Consider the following 17813-nt stretch of genomic DNA (forward strand, 5'->3'; position numbering starts at 1 on the left):
TAAATTGATCATTTATCTTGGTCTTGGCACAGGATGGTCATTTATCCTTTCAAGGCCCTCTTTTTTCCTTTTTTTTTTATTTAATAGGCAAATCTACAAACAAGTCAAGTAATTTTTGATGCCTTCTTACCTATCATCCTGTGTCTAGAGCCAGCTGTCACCATTAGCTCTCCTCTGCTAAGCAATTCCACTGTTTTTGATTCTGTACACACACACATACACACACACACACACACACACACACACACGGGGAAAGCCTAATCAATTCTGTTACTCAGAGTTGGTTCTTTGAAAGAATTAATAAGATAGATAAACCATTAGCCAGCCTTACTAAAAAGAAGAGAGAGAAGACTCAAATTAATAAAATCATGAATGAGAAAGGAGAGATCACTACCAACACCAAGGAAATACAAACGATTTTAAAAACATATTATGAACAGCTCTACGCCAATAAATTAGGCAATCTAGAAGAAATGGATGCATTCCTGGAAAGCCACAAACTACCAAAACTGGAACAGGAAGAAATAGAAAACCTGAAGAGGCCAATAACCAGTGAGGAAATTGAAGCAGTCATCAAAAACCTCCCAAGACACAAAAGTCCAGGGCCAGATGGCTTCCCAGGGGAATTCTATCAAACGTTTAAAGAAGAAACCATACCTATCCTACTAAAGCTGTTTGGAAAGATAGAAAGAGATGGAGTACTTCCAAATTCATTCTATGAGGCCAGCATCACCTTAATTCCAAAACCAGACAAAGACCCTACCAAAAAGGAGAATTACAGACCAATATCCCTGATGAACATGGATGCAAAAATTCTCAACAAGATACTAGCCAATAAGATCCAACAGTACATTAAGAAAATTATTCACCATGACCAAGTAGGATTTATCCCCGGGACACTAGGCTGGTTCAACACTCGTAAAACAATCAGTGTGATTCATCATATCAGCAAGAGAAAAATCAAGAACCATATGATCCTCTCATTAGATGCAGAGAAAGCATTTGACAAAATACAGCATCCATTCCTGATCAAAACTCTTCAGAGTGTAGGGATAGAGGGAACTTTCCTCAACATCTTAAAAGCCATCTACGAAAAGCCCACAGCAAATATCATTCTCAATGGGGAAGCACTGGGAGCCTTTCCCCTAAGATCAGGAACAAGACAGGGATGTCCACTCTCACCACTGCTTTTCAACATAGTATTGGAAGTCCTAGCCTCAGCAATCAGACAACAAAAAGACATTAAAGGCGTTCAAATTGGCAAAGAAGAAGACAAACTCTCCCTCTTCGCCGATGACATGATACTCTACATAGAAAACCCAAAAGCCTCCACCCCAAGATTGCTAGAACTCATACAGCAATTTGGTAGTGTGGCAGGATACAAAATCAATGCCCAGAAATCAGTGGCATTTCTATACACTAACAATGAGACTGAAGAAAGAGAAATTAAGGAGTCAATCCCATTTACAATTGCACCCAAAAGCATAAGATACCTAGGAATAAACCTAACCAAAGAGGTAAAGGAGCTATACCTTAAAAACTACAGAACACTTCTGAAAGAAATTGAGGAAGACACAAAGAGATGGAAAAATATTCCATGCTCATGGATTGGCAGAATTAATATTGTGAAAATGTCAATGCTACCCAGGGCAATTTACATGTTTAATGCAATCCCTATCAAAATACCATGGACTTTCTTCAGAGAGTTAGAACAAATTATTTTAAGATTTGTGTGGAATCAGAAAAGACCCTGAATAGCCAGGGGAATTTTGAAAAAGAAAACCATATCTGGGGGCATCACAATGCTAGATTTCAGGTTGTACTACAAAGCTGTGGTCATCAAGACAGTGTGGTACTGGCACAAAACAGACACATAGATCAATGGAATAGAATAGAGAACCCAGAAGTGGACCCTGAACTTTATGGTCAACTACTATTCGATAAAGGAGGAAAGACTATCCACTGGAAGAAAGACAGTCTCTTCAATAAATGGTGCTGGGAAAATTGGACATCCACATGCAGAAGAATGAAACTAGACCACTCTCTTGCACCATACACAAAGATAAACTCAAAATAGATGAAAGATCTAAATGTGAGACAAGATTCCATCAAAATCCTAGAGGAGAACACAGGCAACACCCTTTTTGAACTTGGCCACAGTAACTTCTTGCAAGATACATCCACGAAGGCAAAAGAAACAAAAGCAAAAATGAACTTTTGGGACTTCATCAAGATAAGAAGCTTTTGCACAGCAAAGGATACAGTCAACAAAACTCAAAGACAACCTACAGAATGGGAGAAGATATTTGCAAATGACGTATCAGATAAAGGGCTAGTTTCCAAGATCTATAAAGAACTTATTAAACTCAACAGCAAAGAAACAAACAATCCAATCATGAAATGGGCAAAAGACATGAAGAGAAATCTCACAGAGGAAGACATAGACATGGCCAACATGCACATGAGAAAATGCTCTGCATCACTTGCCATCAGGGAAATACAAATCAAAACCACAATGAGATACCACCTCACACCAGCGAGAATGGGGAAAATTAACAAGGCAGGAAACCACAAATGTTGGAGAGGATGTGGAGAAAAGGGAACACTCTTGCACTGTTGGTGGGAATGTGAACTGGTGCAGCCACTCTGGAAAACTGTGTGGAGGTTCCTCAAAGAGTTAAAAATAGACCTGCCCTACGACCCAGCAATTGCACTGTTGGGGATTTACCCCAAAGATTCAGATGCAATGAAACACCAGGACACCTGCACCCCGATGTTTCTAGCAGCCATGTCCACAATAGCCAAACTGTGGAAGGAGCCTCGGTGTCCATCGAAAGATGAATGGATAAAGAAGATGTGGTTTATGTATACAATGGAATATTACTCAGCCATTAGAAACGACAAATACGGGATCCCTGGGTGGCGCAGTGGTTTGGCGCCTGCCTTTGGCCCAGGGCGTGATCCTGGAGACCCGGGATCGAATCCCACGTCGGGCTCCCGGTGCATGGAGCCTGCTTCTCCCTCTGCCTGTGTCTCTGCCTCTCTCTCTCTCACTGTGTGCCTATCATAAATAAATAAAAATTAAAAAAAAAAAGAAACGACAAATACCCACCATTTGCTTCAACGTGGATGGAACTGAAGGGTATTATGCTGAGTGAAGTAAGTCAATCAGAGAAGGACAAATATTATATAGTCTCATTCATTTGGGGAATATAAATAATAGTGAAAGGGAATGTAAGGGAAGGGAGAAGAAATGTGTGGGAAATATCAGAAAGGGAGACAGAACATAAAGACTCCTAACTCTGGGAAACGAACTAGGGGTGGTGGAAGGGGAGGAGGGCGGGGGGTGGGGGTGAATGGGTGACGGGCACTGAGGGGGGCACTTGACGGGATGAGCACTGGGTGTTATTCTGTAATATGATAAATTGAACACCAATAAAAAATAAATTTATTATAAAAAAATAAAAAAATTCTGTTACTCGTGTGTGTATATTTTTACAAAAATTAAAATACTACTAGGTAAATCAAAGTAAACATTTCCATTGGGACTAGTTTGGTCAACAGCCTGATATAAAAGGTGCTTAATTCAAATGCAATCATGACTCTTCATTAGCCCAAAACACAACTTTTGGGACAAATGGATGTAAAATTGTGGGCCACCTGGCATTCCTCTTTCTTTGAGAATGATCCGGTGTGTATGTATATTGATTTGAATGGGAGGTTTTGTTATTATCATTGGACTAAAGAATTTTAAGACTGAAGGAAAATTTTGTGAGTACTTCATTTTCTGTAGAGGAATCTAAAGCTCCAAATGATGAAAGAACTTCCAAAAATCACTTGATAAGCTAGTGGTAAAGTCTGAGAAATGCCTGTTTCAAGAAAAAGATAACTATTTTTTGTTTTGTTGTGTTTGCCTGCACATATTTTGTTAAGGAAAAAAATAAGTTAAAAGCTTGACTAAAGAGTAGTTTATCAAACATAAAAAAGCCAACAGCTATTAGGCTACACTTCAGACATCCTATCTGCCAATTTAGAAGATTCCTTTGAAGAAGTACACTGGACAGCAGTTTTCTTAAAAGACTTAACTTGGCCTATAAATCATTACCTTGTTCAAGCCTTAAGGCCTCAGAAGTTATTCTTTACCACTTGTAAGTTTAGGAGTGTGTGTTTTCTTTCTCAGTCACTGCATCATTTGGGGCTTTTGACTACTACTGCTACCTCAGGTTCTAGAACAATTGAAATTATTTTTTTCTCATAAATGAGGGTGATTTTATCTTTTGGTTCCATGAGATTTCAGATTATTTAAACAAATGCATAATCACTATGATTTGCCATTTTCATAGTTTTCTTATTACAAAAACAAACATTGAGGAGAATTTAGAAAATCTGGACAAGCAACAAGAAGAAAATGAGAATCACAAGGGATCCCACCTCCCAGAAATAATCATTGTTGACATTCAGGTGTACTTTTAGCTCAATCCTCTTCCTACATGCATTTTTTTAAAAAAACAAAAAAACATGCTGTAGTGTTTTTTTTTTTTTTTGTCGTGTTGGTTTTTAATGTTTCTTGAATTTAATATATTATGGTTCCATTTATTTTACTGTGACCATAAAATACCATTGAATTACATAACTATATTTCAATATATAACAACAATATCCTTTCTTAAACATTTATTTGCTTTTTGTTTTCTGTTGGAAAGTTGGTCCTGGCAGCAAAACCTCACCCAATAACCCAGTCAGCACCAGCGCTCCCCTTCCAGTTGTTGCACAGTACCTCCTACTGCTCCTCTACTTGGCCCTGACCATACAGAAGCTAGCCCCTAGCCCAACACTATTTTCTATCATTTTCCATTTCACACGTGTAACCATCACCTCCCTGATAAGATAAATTAAACCATGCCACGGTTTTCTTCATCTTCATCTCATTCCTTTTTCTCCCTCCCCTTTTTTCTTTCCTTTTTGTTTTCTTTTTAAAAATCTTTATAGCACAGAACAGCAAATAGTAGCATTGGATAAATTCAGAATGAGTTACAGGGAGAGAGAAGGAGAGAAAGGATTTGGGATTAATTATTCCATTCCTTTAGGTTTTAATGTCATCAGTTTTTTAAAAAGATTTTATTTCTTCATTCCAGAAGACTGAGAGAGAGGGAGGCAGAGGGAAAGGCTGGGTCCCCATGGAGCAGGGAGCTTGCTGCGGGATTCGATCATGACCTGAGCCAAAGGCAGATGCTCAACCCATCGAGCCACTCAGACGCCCCTTATGTCATCATTTTAAAGCAAGATAAGATTAAACCCTGATGTGATCTCTATCTCTAAAAGTGGAAATTAAGCAGCTCCAAACCTTCCCAGCAGAATGCACACCAAATTCAGTCACTGCCTCTAGAGAGAGAGGAGGAGGAGGAGGAGGAGGACCAGACTGAAGACACAGGCAAGCACCTGAACTTTATCCGAGCACAAGTAGAGAACAAATGGGAACACTAGTCTGTCCTATCAGCTCACGGACCTGCCTTGGAGGAAACGAGTGGTCCCAGCTCCAAGCAGGGGCTCCCCACAGTAGAGACACGGAAGAGGAAGTAGAGGCCCGTGAGGGGCCAGCATCTGGAGTGCAGGGCTGCTCCGTGCAGCGGGACAGGCAGATGGGACGCTGTCAGTCTCTTTCGGCCTTAGAGCAGGTCTTTAGGAGAAGAAAGCCGATGGCCAGCGGCCCCTGGGGATGTGACGGTATGAGCTGACGGGGGATCACTAGCAGGTGCCGCACTGTTCCAAAAGGTCATTTGGTTTCTGAATTCCAAACATTTTCCTCGGAATCCAGCACCCAGAATCTTGGATATATTACAGCAAGCCTTCACATGGGAGGCACGTCTTCTCGGAGTGAGTGCTAATGATCATCTGCATTAGCCCATGGGTTCAGGCTTCCCTTTTCCCAGCCTGCGGGTCCAAGCTTCTCGAGGTTGGCTGCGGGGGATTTGCTCCCGCCAGCTGATTCTACAGCCAGGGCCTGCAAGGTGCCTGCGTTTCTAGGCTTCCAACCTTAACTGACTCTTTCCAGGTGACAACACTTCGTTGTCAGGTCTCTCAGCACATATTTAAACTGATGCTCTTTATTTGCATTTAAGGTTGCTGCGGACTAACAGGAACACCTGAAGTTTGAGCTGTGTGCCTCCCCTGATGGCCTGCAGCTGTGCTAGAGGGTGGACTAAGGGATTTTAATCTGGCTAAAGCCTCTCCTCCCTTAGTATAATACTCTCCACTCTGGCATTGCCCAGTAAATGCTTCTGACTGTTCTTTCTAATCACATATTTTTATAAAAAGGACGAAGAGCCTAGCAATAATCTCTTACTTTGCAAATGAGGGAAGAGAAACCACAAGAAATAGATGATTCACCCAATGTCAGGCAGTTGTCAAATTTCATTTCTAAGATGTCATTCACTGTGAGATACAGTATAAATTTGAAAAGTCTTCTTAAAAAGGCCACAACACATTAAATAGATGCATCCTCATCTCTGAAGTAATAAAAAATATTGAACTTGGGGCACCTAGGTGGCTCAGTCTGTTAAGCATCTGATTCTTAATTTTGGCTCAAGTCATAACCTCAGTTGTGAGATGGAGTTCCACATCTGGCTCTGTGCTCAGTGTGGAGCCTGCTTAGGCTTCTCTCATTCCCTCTCCTTCTGCCCCCCCCCTCCACGTGTATATACTACAGAGCCAAGGAAATAAAATGTTTAGCTTCAGGATTGAGAATACAAGCCTAGTTTCCTGACTTCTAGGTCCAGAATATTTCTTCTAGATCAGTCTGCAATGCATTTTTTTTCCTCCTTCATAAGATAGAAGCATCTTATATTCTAAAGTAATAAGTTTATTATTAGCAATATATGATGCTTATATAGAACTTCACTAAGCAATACTAATATTAGTTGTTATGCAGTGTTTTATCGAGAATTTGAGAGTTTTTTGACCACTACAATGAGAGAGTATTGATTTTATTTTATAAACAAATAAATTATAATATCAATCAATATAACCATATCTATATATGTGGCTTAGTCAAGGTCACTTACAAATAACAAGGTCTGATTTCAGGAAATCAACTTAGTTTTCCTGTCAGTGGAGAGCCTAAACTAACACAAGTCTCAGTTTCAAGTTTTTTTGAAAGTTTGAAAAGTCCATGTGTTTTAAAAGCATTGATTATGACCTTTGGATAGGATATTTCATTTAATAATGAGTGTATATGATCAAGCAACTTCTAAAATTTTACCTGAATAGGACATTAGGAGAAAATACAGATATACTCAAATATTTACATTATTTTTCCTAATGTAGCATCATGGAGGCTTAATACCAAGCTAAAATATATGCCATTGTATTATACACAGATTTTTTAAAGGTAATTCAGCCAAATGGAATTATATATAGAAGAAATATTACTTATTTTTTAAGAGTAAAAAATAAATGATGCTATCAACAAGTAATGAATAAACTGGAGAGGATGTGGAAAAGAGAGATAGGACAAGAGTTTTGAGAACATATTTATTAATATAGATAATTATCAGACTCACTCTAAGAGAGTAGAGATATGGAAGAGGAGAAAAGAGTTGATAGCATGGATAGAGGGATGAGAAGTGCAGATCAAAGAAGACAATACCAATGATTGGGGAAGAAAAAGTAAGAATAGAGCTACAGATGCATTCCAGGTGTCTTGTCAGATGCCTGGCTGGTTGGTGGGACCATACCCCTACGGAAGGCAATCTGGAGGACCTGCATTGTGAACAAATTCCATGTTGAATGCTGGCAAAACACCCAGGATGTGATCTGCACAGACAATCAAATATATGAATCTGGGGCCCAGGAGAAAAGTCTGGACTGGGGAGGCAGATTTGAGAGTTGTTAACATAAGAAAGAGAAGAAGGCTAAGCTCAGATCTTAGGGAAGTGAAGAGTTTAATATTTAAGGAGTAAACAGAGAAAGTGAAACCCCAAAAACAATTGAGAATGCTAACAAGGCTGAAAGGGGAACAAGGAGAAAGAGGACTCTCAAAACCAAAGAAAGGAGTTGCATGGTATTCTACGCAAAAGAGAAAATAAGTAAGAGGATGGCAATGAGGATGTGGCAATTAGGGCATCACTCATCATTGTTCCAGCAGTTTCAGTGGTATATTGGAGGCAGTAGCCTGACTTCAGAGGTGTTCCCAAGTGAATGGAAATGAGGAATGTGAAAGGAGAGAGAGGGAAGGAGAGTGAAGGGGAGTGTGTGTGTGTGTGTGTGTGTGTGTGTGTGTGTGTGTGTTTGACAGAGAGGCAGAGACAGCTGAGGCTGGTCTGTGGAATAATTTTATAATAAAAAGATAGAGATAGGATAATAAAAGGTGGACATGAACTATGAGGTTAGAGGATTTTCTTAGATGGGAAAATCTGAAGCCTATTTGCTAGAACAGAGAGGGAGTCATAAATACTGGCAGGAAAGGAAATACTGGTACAACAGTGAAGAAGGTCTGAGTTTTGGAAGAGGCAGAAGGAGATGGGCCTCAGAGCACAGGTGGGAAACTAAAAGGTGTCACATCAGAATTGAGGATAGAGCCTAGGGTCATGTTGTAGGATGAAGGGACACAAGGGACACATCCAATTCTGGTATCAAGTGAGAACCTACCCAGGTTCTGGTTTTTAAAAATATTGCCAGGAGGAGCCCATTTCAGAAGCAGCCTACTCTAGAAGATCTCGGGGTGCAGTAAGAATGAATAAATATTGCAGGGAATGGAGGGCAAGAGATGGGAGAGCCAGCAAGGGTGAAAATGAGATGGGGAGCTAGGAGCTGCTGTGTGACAATGACAGGAGGGGAGAAATGAGGCAAGTGGCATGGGGACCAGAGAGAGAATTTCCCTAAATGAGAAGGTGGGACAGCCAGCAGTCAGCCTGCTGTGTTAGTTTCCTGTCATTTACATCAATAAGGTATACATTTCCTCCATGGAAATGAGGGGCCTGCATCCTCACATTGGACTACATGTCCTGATGATAACGAAGGCAAGGAGAAGACTCACAGCTCCCACTTCCTCCACCACATGTCTCCACCTGGTGTGGAGCTACCCACAGGGACCCTTCCCAGACTAGCTTTGACTCTCCCTTTCACTGGCTTGTTGTAGAATCACTCTGCCTAGAAATCCCACAGCCTCCTTTCCACTAAGAGGAACATATCGCTGCTGCCAGTTATTTAAGTTATCTGCAATCAGGGAACAAAGTTTTTTATAATACAAAAGGAAGCTTTATGGAAAGGATAGACAGGGCTTCTTTTTGTTCTACTCTTTCAACCGGAAAAAGAACTAGGATATTGTTATAAGAAACCAGTTCCAGTGAATAAACAAGCTGTTTTGACATTACTTTATTAATGCATTTAGAATGACAAAAAGTTATTTCATGCAGGAAATTAATATGCTTATTTGCTTAATGGACTGAATATAACCAGTTGGTCTGACTAAATGATATTTACTTAATTTTATCGACCCACTCCCATTTATACCTTGGAAATCTTAACCTAACTGACTACACCCAGAAAGAATAAAGGAGCACGAGTGCCAACATTTTTACTCCCATAAAAGATAAGGATTTTTTTAAACGTACAATTGATATCTTTCATTGAAAAGAAGTTTTAGATTTCTTTTTTAGCCTAACATTTGGTATAGCACTAATTTGGTCAGTAAGTATTTACTGAGTATGCACTGTGTGAAAGATGGAGCATATTTTTAAGTCATGAGTGGGACACAAAATTTAATTAGATACATCACATTCTCAAGGTATTTAAGTCCATTAGGAGAGTTGAGGTATATACATAAATAATTATTAACAATGTAAAATGTAACACATTCCAAACAAAGTGTAAATTATCCTGAGATTTCAGGAGAGGAACAGAGTAGAATGGATGTACATGTTTAGCTTCCCAAGACTGGCCTGAAAGAACAATAGAGTAGGGGGTTATCGGAGAGTTACAAATTTAGTAGAACCTGGGAAATCCGTCTGCTCTATTTCCCAACATACCTGTGCACAGATGTGTAGTGTACCTCAAGTTCATTCCACAATATGATAAAAGGCTTAGTATGTAAGTCCTTCCTAGAGGTGGAAACCCATTGACTTAGATTTCATACAGAAGTATAAATAACTAGATTTTTCTCTAAGGACAGATTTCCATAGAAAGAAGAGGAAGAAGGAAAGCGAGATTTAGATGCTCTAAGGAGTGGTAGAGGCAATACAGAAAGGAAAGAGAGACACACGGTAAGGGAAGTAGGACTTCTGAGATGGTTTCTTTGACAGTATTGCCTAGGGCAGGCTTGGGGAAAATCAGAGAATTGAAAAGTTTGGACAGATCAACTTTACATGTTTGGATACTGTAATTATAGTTTTAGATAAAGGTGGATCTTAAGTATGCTTTTGTATTTATGTGTGTGTACACGTTATACAAACATATGAGAAACACAACTGTGAATATACATGCACAGATATTTGTTCAGACTAAAATCTATTGGGAACATTCATTGTCTAAAATCCAGTCTTGCCGGCATGCCTGGGTGGCTCAGTGGTGGCCTTTGTCTCAAGTCGTGATCTTGGGGTCCTGGGATCGAGTCCCACATCAGCTTCCCCACAGGAGCCTGTTTCTCCCTCTGCCTATGTCTCTGCCTCTCTTTGTGTGTTTTTCATGAATAATTTAAAAAAAATAAAATAAAATCCAGTCTTGCCTTGGTGCTTCTGCAAAGAGAGCCAGAGGGAGAAGGTCTAGAGATGAGGGCCATCCAGGAAGCTCAAGTCCATTGCAAGCTTCCCTATCTCTGTTAGAGGCACCGGAGAAGACCTAGCTGAGGCTAAGTTTCCCTCTATGTGGCTCTTGGTGTTCTAAATCCAAACTATTTGGGATGCACTTTTCTTACTCTTTGCCCTCCACAACTCCTAGAATGCTTCACCTGCCATAATGTGGTCACATTGCTTGTCTCTCAGGGCCATCTAACTTCCCGTGTCATGATACCAGGTGCAAAGGTACTTACTGTTCCTCATTCTGTGTCACAAGTGCATTGAAGAGTGCCTCAGGCACCTCTGCTTTCCTGGAGCAAACTAAGCTCATCATTTTTTTTTTTCAAGCTCATTATTTTCCTTCAAAACCCCCCACCCTGCCTCCTCTAAGTCTCCATCTCAGCAGACTGTGTTTCAGTTCACTCCAAATCCAAGTTAGAAACCCAGTTGGCTAACCTCTCCCTGACCTCCAGTCCATCCAGTCACTAAATCCTGTTCACTCAACCCCAGAAATGGCTTCCAATCCATGCCTGCTTTCATTCTGACCTCCCTGCCTTAGTCCGGGGCTGCATTCTCTCTCACCCAGATGAGTACAAGACCTCACAGTTCAGCTTAGTCTCCTGTCCTCTGATTTATCCTTTGTGCTACAACACGATTATTCCTCCTGCAAACCAGACATGACCATATGATGCTTGCTTTAGAAATTTCTCTGCTTTCTCCCAGCTGCCTGCCCTACACATGAAGTTCAAGCTTTTTCACTTGATACATGAAGCATGTATAATTAGTCCTGACTGTCCCGCTGTACCACTCACCATCCTGCCACACTCACCACAGGCTCCAATTAGACTTAACTTTTCCTAATGTCTTGAGATGCTTTGCCTTTTGGAATCCTCTTTTGGCCACATGTTCCTTCTGCTGGAAATACCCTTCCCCTTACTCTTGTCACGAGAAACTCCCACTTATTCTTAAAAGTCAGCTCAGTGTCACTTCTTCTGGAAAGCCTTCTTTTACTCTGAAATTAATTGCAATGTCTCTTGTGCTTCACCTACAGCTTTGTTAAAGTTCTTAATAATTCTCGTATATATCCATCTTCCTGATAGGCCATGGACTTCTCTTGGGCAGGAATTGTGTCTTAAGAACCTCCCACTGGTAAGCAGTAAATAATCAGTATATACTATGGAATGCATTGATTATAAGGAGAGCTCAGGGTCTAAGTGACACTTGCTAGATGAAACCTAAGTCTACTCTTATCTAGGAGACCTTCACAAGGGACAGATTGAGTAGGACAGGGGCAAAAATGGTAGGTCACACAAGTAGGCAAGGCCCCAGGAGCACTGCATGCTCAGGAGACAAACTGTGTACTTTATTGTCTGTAATTTACTTTTAAATGCTCAGTGAAGACCAGGATCAGCAAACTCCATGGGCCAAACCCAAGCTTTCATCTGTTTTTAGAAACAAGTTTTATCCAAACGTAGCCATGTTTGTTCACTTAAGTGTTGGCTGTGGCTGCTTTTGCCCTTCAAAGGCAGAGCTGAGTAATTGCAACAGAGATCAAATGACCAGCAAAGTATTTTGTGGCCCTTTATAGAAAGAGTTTGCTGACCCCTGATATAGACCATGTGGTATAAATGTGTATGTGAATTTCAATCTACAATCTAGGAATATTCTGTTGCTCTAATTGGAATTCCCATCTTGGAGTCAGTCAGTATTTAATCAAATAAAAATATATCATAGACTTTTCTGCCCCTTTTTGAACAGAGGATAAAAATCCAGTGAGTTCTATAGTCTGTCCCCTTAGGAATGGCAACATAGGCCTGGTTCCTGAATGGTCCTGGGTTCAACTACTGATCTGGAGGTTTCCGACAGCTTTAGTCCAACTAGACAGTTAACTGAATCCTGATGCTAAAATATTGTTGCACTTGCTCACAATGAATCTTTCATGTCCTTTCACAAAAGGACAGCACAAAGACTTGACTGAGCACACAGAATAGGGTCATGACTCCTGTGTGCCTGCTTGCTAGAGGATGTCCTTATGTGTTGTAGAGATCAGTCTAGATCTTGCAACTTGGTGGGGAAAAGAGCACAGCACTCCCTTACCAGTAATTATGAGAGACTTTCCAATTTTCACCTAAAAAAGCTTTGCTCTTGACCTGATTGGCTGAGGTCAGTGCCCAGAAGCTTGTTATGAGGACAGTCACATTTGTCTCCATACATTCAGGAAGTAGTTCTCTCATGCATGTGTGGTTGATGAGCTCTGAAACAGAGCACCCACCTTGTACCAGATACATGCATGGCCTCCCACCCAGTCTCTACTCTGAGCCCAGGAAGTAGAAGCTAAATGAGCAAGAACATAGCTTGGAACATGGAAAATGGCAGGTTGAGTATATGCACACTTTGAAGAAACTTGAGAGGGTGCAAAATGGGGAGCAAAACCACAGATGGATGAGGGGGATTCGTGGCCTGGTACAAAAGGAACTGCAGAGCATGGCAACTGGGTGATTCAAATAGTGTGTCATGTTAATCTGTTCTAGTGTACACAATTCCTTTGATGGTGGTTGGGGCATACTATAAAAATATTATTTGGAAAAAATACATTATTTGCAACATTCAATAAATAATTACTTTTAAATATGGAAATACTTAAAAATCTCATATTCATGCTCATAAGCCCCAGAGCTATTTCAGAACTAGAAATGTGAAGACAAAAGTACTACTATTTATAGCCAAGGACTTGAAAATACACATCCCTCAGTTGATTCTTGACAGTGCAGGCCAAGATGGTCTTTGACGTAAAACAGAACACACAATTTCAAGCTCACAAATTAAGCAAGACAGTTACTTACAGTCTCTGAAATTTCCTTCCGAGGCGCTGGAGTGGATTCACCAAGTTCTTCCCCTGATGTCCCAAATCCAGGTTGAAGTGCCGGTGAACCCAAAACTTGAATGAGGTAGGAATCAAAATCCTCACACTTTTTTTTAAACAATTTTTGCTTCAGGGTGTCTTTTAAAAGAGAAGTAGAAAAGTAGGGGGGATAAAACGAACCACTGTTTAAAGAGATAGTCCATGCTCTCGTTAAAATAAAGTCACTTTCCCATCACTTGAAGTCACCTGCTTGGTGAACTAAGTTTTCAAGCATTTGGGGATTCATCCTCTTATGGATGATTCTTATTCATTCATAAGAGGCCATCTAAAATAATTCAGTTTAATTTAATAATGTACAAGTCACCTGCTTGGTGAACTAAGTTTTCAAGCATTTGGGGATTCATCCTCTTATGGATGATTCTTATTCATCCATAAGAGGCCATCTAAAATAATTCAGTTTAATTTAATAATGTACAACATCCTATGAAGGCAAAAGAATCACTTAAATCCTGGCTATCCAAAGCATCGGTTAACTGAACTACTTTGTGGAAGTGGTAGGTCCCACCCATAAGGAGTAATAATAGGCAGTTACCTATGGTTTCAGAGATAGCAAAAGGCCAGCCAGTCCAAAAATATATCCCTCATTGGCTGGAATGAATAACTAATTCCCCTGGTTAAGATGATAAAGCTCTTTAATTATTAAAATACAATGTCTCTGAAATGTGCAAAATTTCTGGTCATTTAACACAGTAACAGCCCAGTGAGACTGACTATATCCACTAAGCCCACCAGTCATCCTGCAGTGTTAAGGGGGAAAAAGGCTTAGAGAAAGGGAGAAATAGAAAGCAGGAAGGTTCTGAGCAGGGCATGCTACCCTTCAGGTGCGCGCTGCCAGCGCCCAAACTAGGCCGGGAACAGCACGAGGCAAGGAAGGTTTGAGCTAGGACACACCCCCCCTACTCCCAGACGGATGGTCAAGGAATGATGGGGCCAAATGTAAGCAAACATGTGGAGCATACATTTTACCCACTTCACAAGCTCGCTGGATGTGGCCCCTGCCACGATGAGTTCTTAGCTGCCAAAGAATTGGAATGTACTTCACAGTGAAGCACTAGCAACCATGTTACAATCACAGATGAGTCAGTGTCTTAGAATGCTTCCCTGGGAAGAAGCATCAGTTCATGTGACAGCGTCAAGTAGCAAAGGGAAACCCATCAGACTGGCACTGACTGTATGATGAGTATTCACAATATGGTACTTTAAGATAGACTCCTGATATCAACCTGTTTACGCTTCATTAGCTTCATATTTTGTAAGAGCAGAGAATGGAGACTAGAACAGAGACTAGAATAAAATAATCCCTGCTGCTTGTGTTTCTCATCTCTTTAGATGGCCATAATTTTCTTTCATTGATCATGCACTTCTTAATTCACTTTGATTCCATAGTTCTTTTCTGCCTTGCTCTGGCTTCCTGCATCTCTTATGTAAGTTGGGTAATTTTTTAAAACATTAACTAGTCTTAGCAATAACCCAGATCCTACCCTTTCTTTTCAACCATGTCCTCGACCATAGACAGCCCAGTTAATCACCTCCAAGGCCAATTCAGCACTTATTTCAAATGAATAAGGACAAGAGATTGTACTCTCTAAACAGGCTTAGTGCTAAATGTTTTTTGCCTTCTGAAGTTTATGTATTCAATTTAATGTTGGTATAAGCCTCATTAGCCCCTTCTTGATTTCCATTTTTTGGTCAGGATAATCCAGTGATGCAGTACTTGGAAGAACAAGATTAATTCCTTTCCCCTGGCACTGAGTCTTACCTTGCAGGGTAATGAAGTCATCAAACTGATAAACATGCTCACTATCTGGGTCAGTGGCAATTAGATTCATTTCTTTGTGGAACATTTCAAAGTTTGGGTCATTTTTCTTCACTACCCCAATCACAAATATTTCCACGTTGATGTCACTGGCTCTCTTCACCACTTCCGTCAGATTCTTTTCATCTCGGCTATCAGTCTGCCCATCAGTGATGACCAAGGCCACCTTCTTTACACCGGGCCTTGCGGCTTCAAACATGTGGTTGGCTTCATGGAGAGCTGTGGCCGTGTAGGTGCCTTCCCCCAGATACTGCATGTTGTCCACAGCCAGCTTGAAGTCATCCTTGTTGGAGAACTGCGTCAAATGGGCCACCTTCTCCACCTTATGGCTATAGTTGATTATGCCTATGCGGGCTGTAGCAAGGTCCAGAGCAACCTGGTCAGACAGAGTCTTCACGAGACTTTTGATGATCTCAAAGTTCTCTAGTCCCACACTTTCTGAGCTGTCAATCACAAATATCAGTTCTAGAGGAGTCTCTTTGCATTTGGGCCCACAACCTAAAAGATGGATGTTGAGAGAGAAGCATTGCATGAATGACAAGTCAGAATGTGACTGATTAGTATGAGATTGGTAAGAGACAGGAGCAGCAGGGGCAGCGGGCCACCAGAGGCCTGGATTAGTACCTTCCTCTTCTGTGTTAACAGCAAATAGCTGCCCCTCTTCTGGCTTCTATATCTGACTTTTTAAAAGAGAATATATTACAACACCACCACCACAACTCACCAAAACACTGTAGAGGATAAAATACCAAACACTGATGTGCCAATTTCTCAGATTAAAAAAAAATATTTTTTTAAAAGGGTCAGCACATCCCTGTGTACCCTCCTGACTACGTTCCTCTCTCTCTCTCCCTAAAAGATAACCCTCTTCTCAACTAGCTCTTTATCCTTCCAGCATTTGTATTTTATCTGAATCCAACAGATAATCTTTTGGTCTTCAACCATATCCTTATGTGAAAATTGATATTTGCTCACTGGGTAAAGTGATGGATTGAAAATGTTTAATTATAGGGGAAGGACTAGAGCCCGTAACTGTACACAAGAACAGCTGCCCCCAGCTACTCTAGCTTGTGTCCCTGGTCTTCCATAAAGATGACAAAGGTGGCTCCGTGAGGCCAGGAGTCCATCCATATAATGAAACCTTTTAAGAGAATGGTCTCAGAATGCTGGCCAATAAACAACTTCTGTTTAGGGTTTACCATTCAAAGCAATCATTAGAGTCACCAGGAAATAAGAACTAACAGGGCTGCATTGGTTTATTCATATCCTCATGTTGACCAACAAACCTACCACAAAAAAACATGAGGAAACTTGGTGCTATTTTTACCGGGCTTCTAGAATTCAGAAGCCACATCTAAATTGGCTTGTCACTGTACAGAGTCCCAGGTGGGATCCTAACTCCAGAGGTTTTTGGGGGGACAAGCTAGTTCAGGGGTTCTGTTATGGAAGAACAATGACATTTCTGCCTCTGTCCATTTTAAACACACAAGTTTCTCATCTCTATTATTCTACTAATCTCTTGCCTTTTGGCTAATCTCTTTTCTTCCCCTTTCTGCAAACTCTATTTTAAGTCTAAAGTATTTAGCCATAGAAGTATTTAGATGGAGCTATGAAGCAAGATGACCTTCTGACTATGTCCTCTTGCCTTTGAAATGAAATGCACTCTAGAAATCATGCTCAAAACTCAATTCAGAAAGACTTCTTGCTTCAGGAAAAACACAGACATTATAATCACCAGTCAGGCTGGATTCAAATACCAGTTAGGCCCCTGTGGTCATATTTCCTTTGTTGTTTTTTTCCTTCCCAAGCCCAGGTAAATGTCACTGAATACAAATGAGCTCTGTGCTCACAAAAGGCCTGGCTGCCCACAGACTCCAGGGCCAGTGTCTTCACTCTTCTTAACCACCGTGGGAAGATGATTTCTTTTTTCAAATCAGGATTCCCACGGCCCCTGTCACCACTTCTTTCAGTTTCCCATTGACTTTTCAAATGAGCTTCAAACTTTCTCATGAGCTTTATCATATATATATATCTCTGGGTAACCACACTTATCTAACACAGAATATAGTAGCTTTGGTACTTTAAAGTGATGGTTCTTTTTCTTGATGGTCAAATCTTACCACATATTTCAAAAATAATTTTGATAACTTCTTCTCTCTGGAGAATAAAAGGAAAACACATGAATTACATGAGCATAATATTTTTTCCTATAGTCATAAAAGCTATGTCTTATTACAATCAGCATTGGGCCACTTGCTTTCATTCTTTGGCTGAAGAAAATAAATAGCACAGAAGTTAAAAGTTG

The 17813-nt window shown here is 40.5% G+C and overlaps 1 protein-coding gene across 2 annotated transcripts in view; it reads right to left on the reverse strand.

Moving 5' to 3' along the window:
* Positions 1-17813, reverse strand: part of COL28A1 (collagen type XXVIII alpha 1 chain) — a 180770-nt gene that overhangs the window by 24382 nt on the left and 138575 nt on the right. For both annotated transcript variants that reach the window (XM_055307421.1, XM_055307420.1), the window contains exons 31-33: positions 17629-17665; positions 15452-16006; positions 13613-13770 (exon numbers count right to left, since the gene is read on the reverse strand). In XM_055307421.1, coding sequence (XP_055163396.1) covers positions 13613-13770; positions 15452-16006; positions 17629-17665 — 750 coding nt within the window. The remainder of the gene's footprint in view (positions 1-13612; positions 13771-15451; positions 16007-17628; positions 17666-17813) is intronic.

The sequence above is a fragment of the Nyctereutes procyonoides genome, unplaced genomic scaffold (assembly GCF_905146905.1).
Source record: "Nyctereutes procyonoides isolate TBG_1078 unplaced genomic scaffold, NYPRO_anot_genome, whole genome shotgun sequence".
Taxonomy (NCBI): Eukaryota; Metazoa; Chordata; class Mammalia; order Carnivora; family Canidae; genus Nyctereutes; species Nyctereutes procyonoides.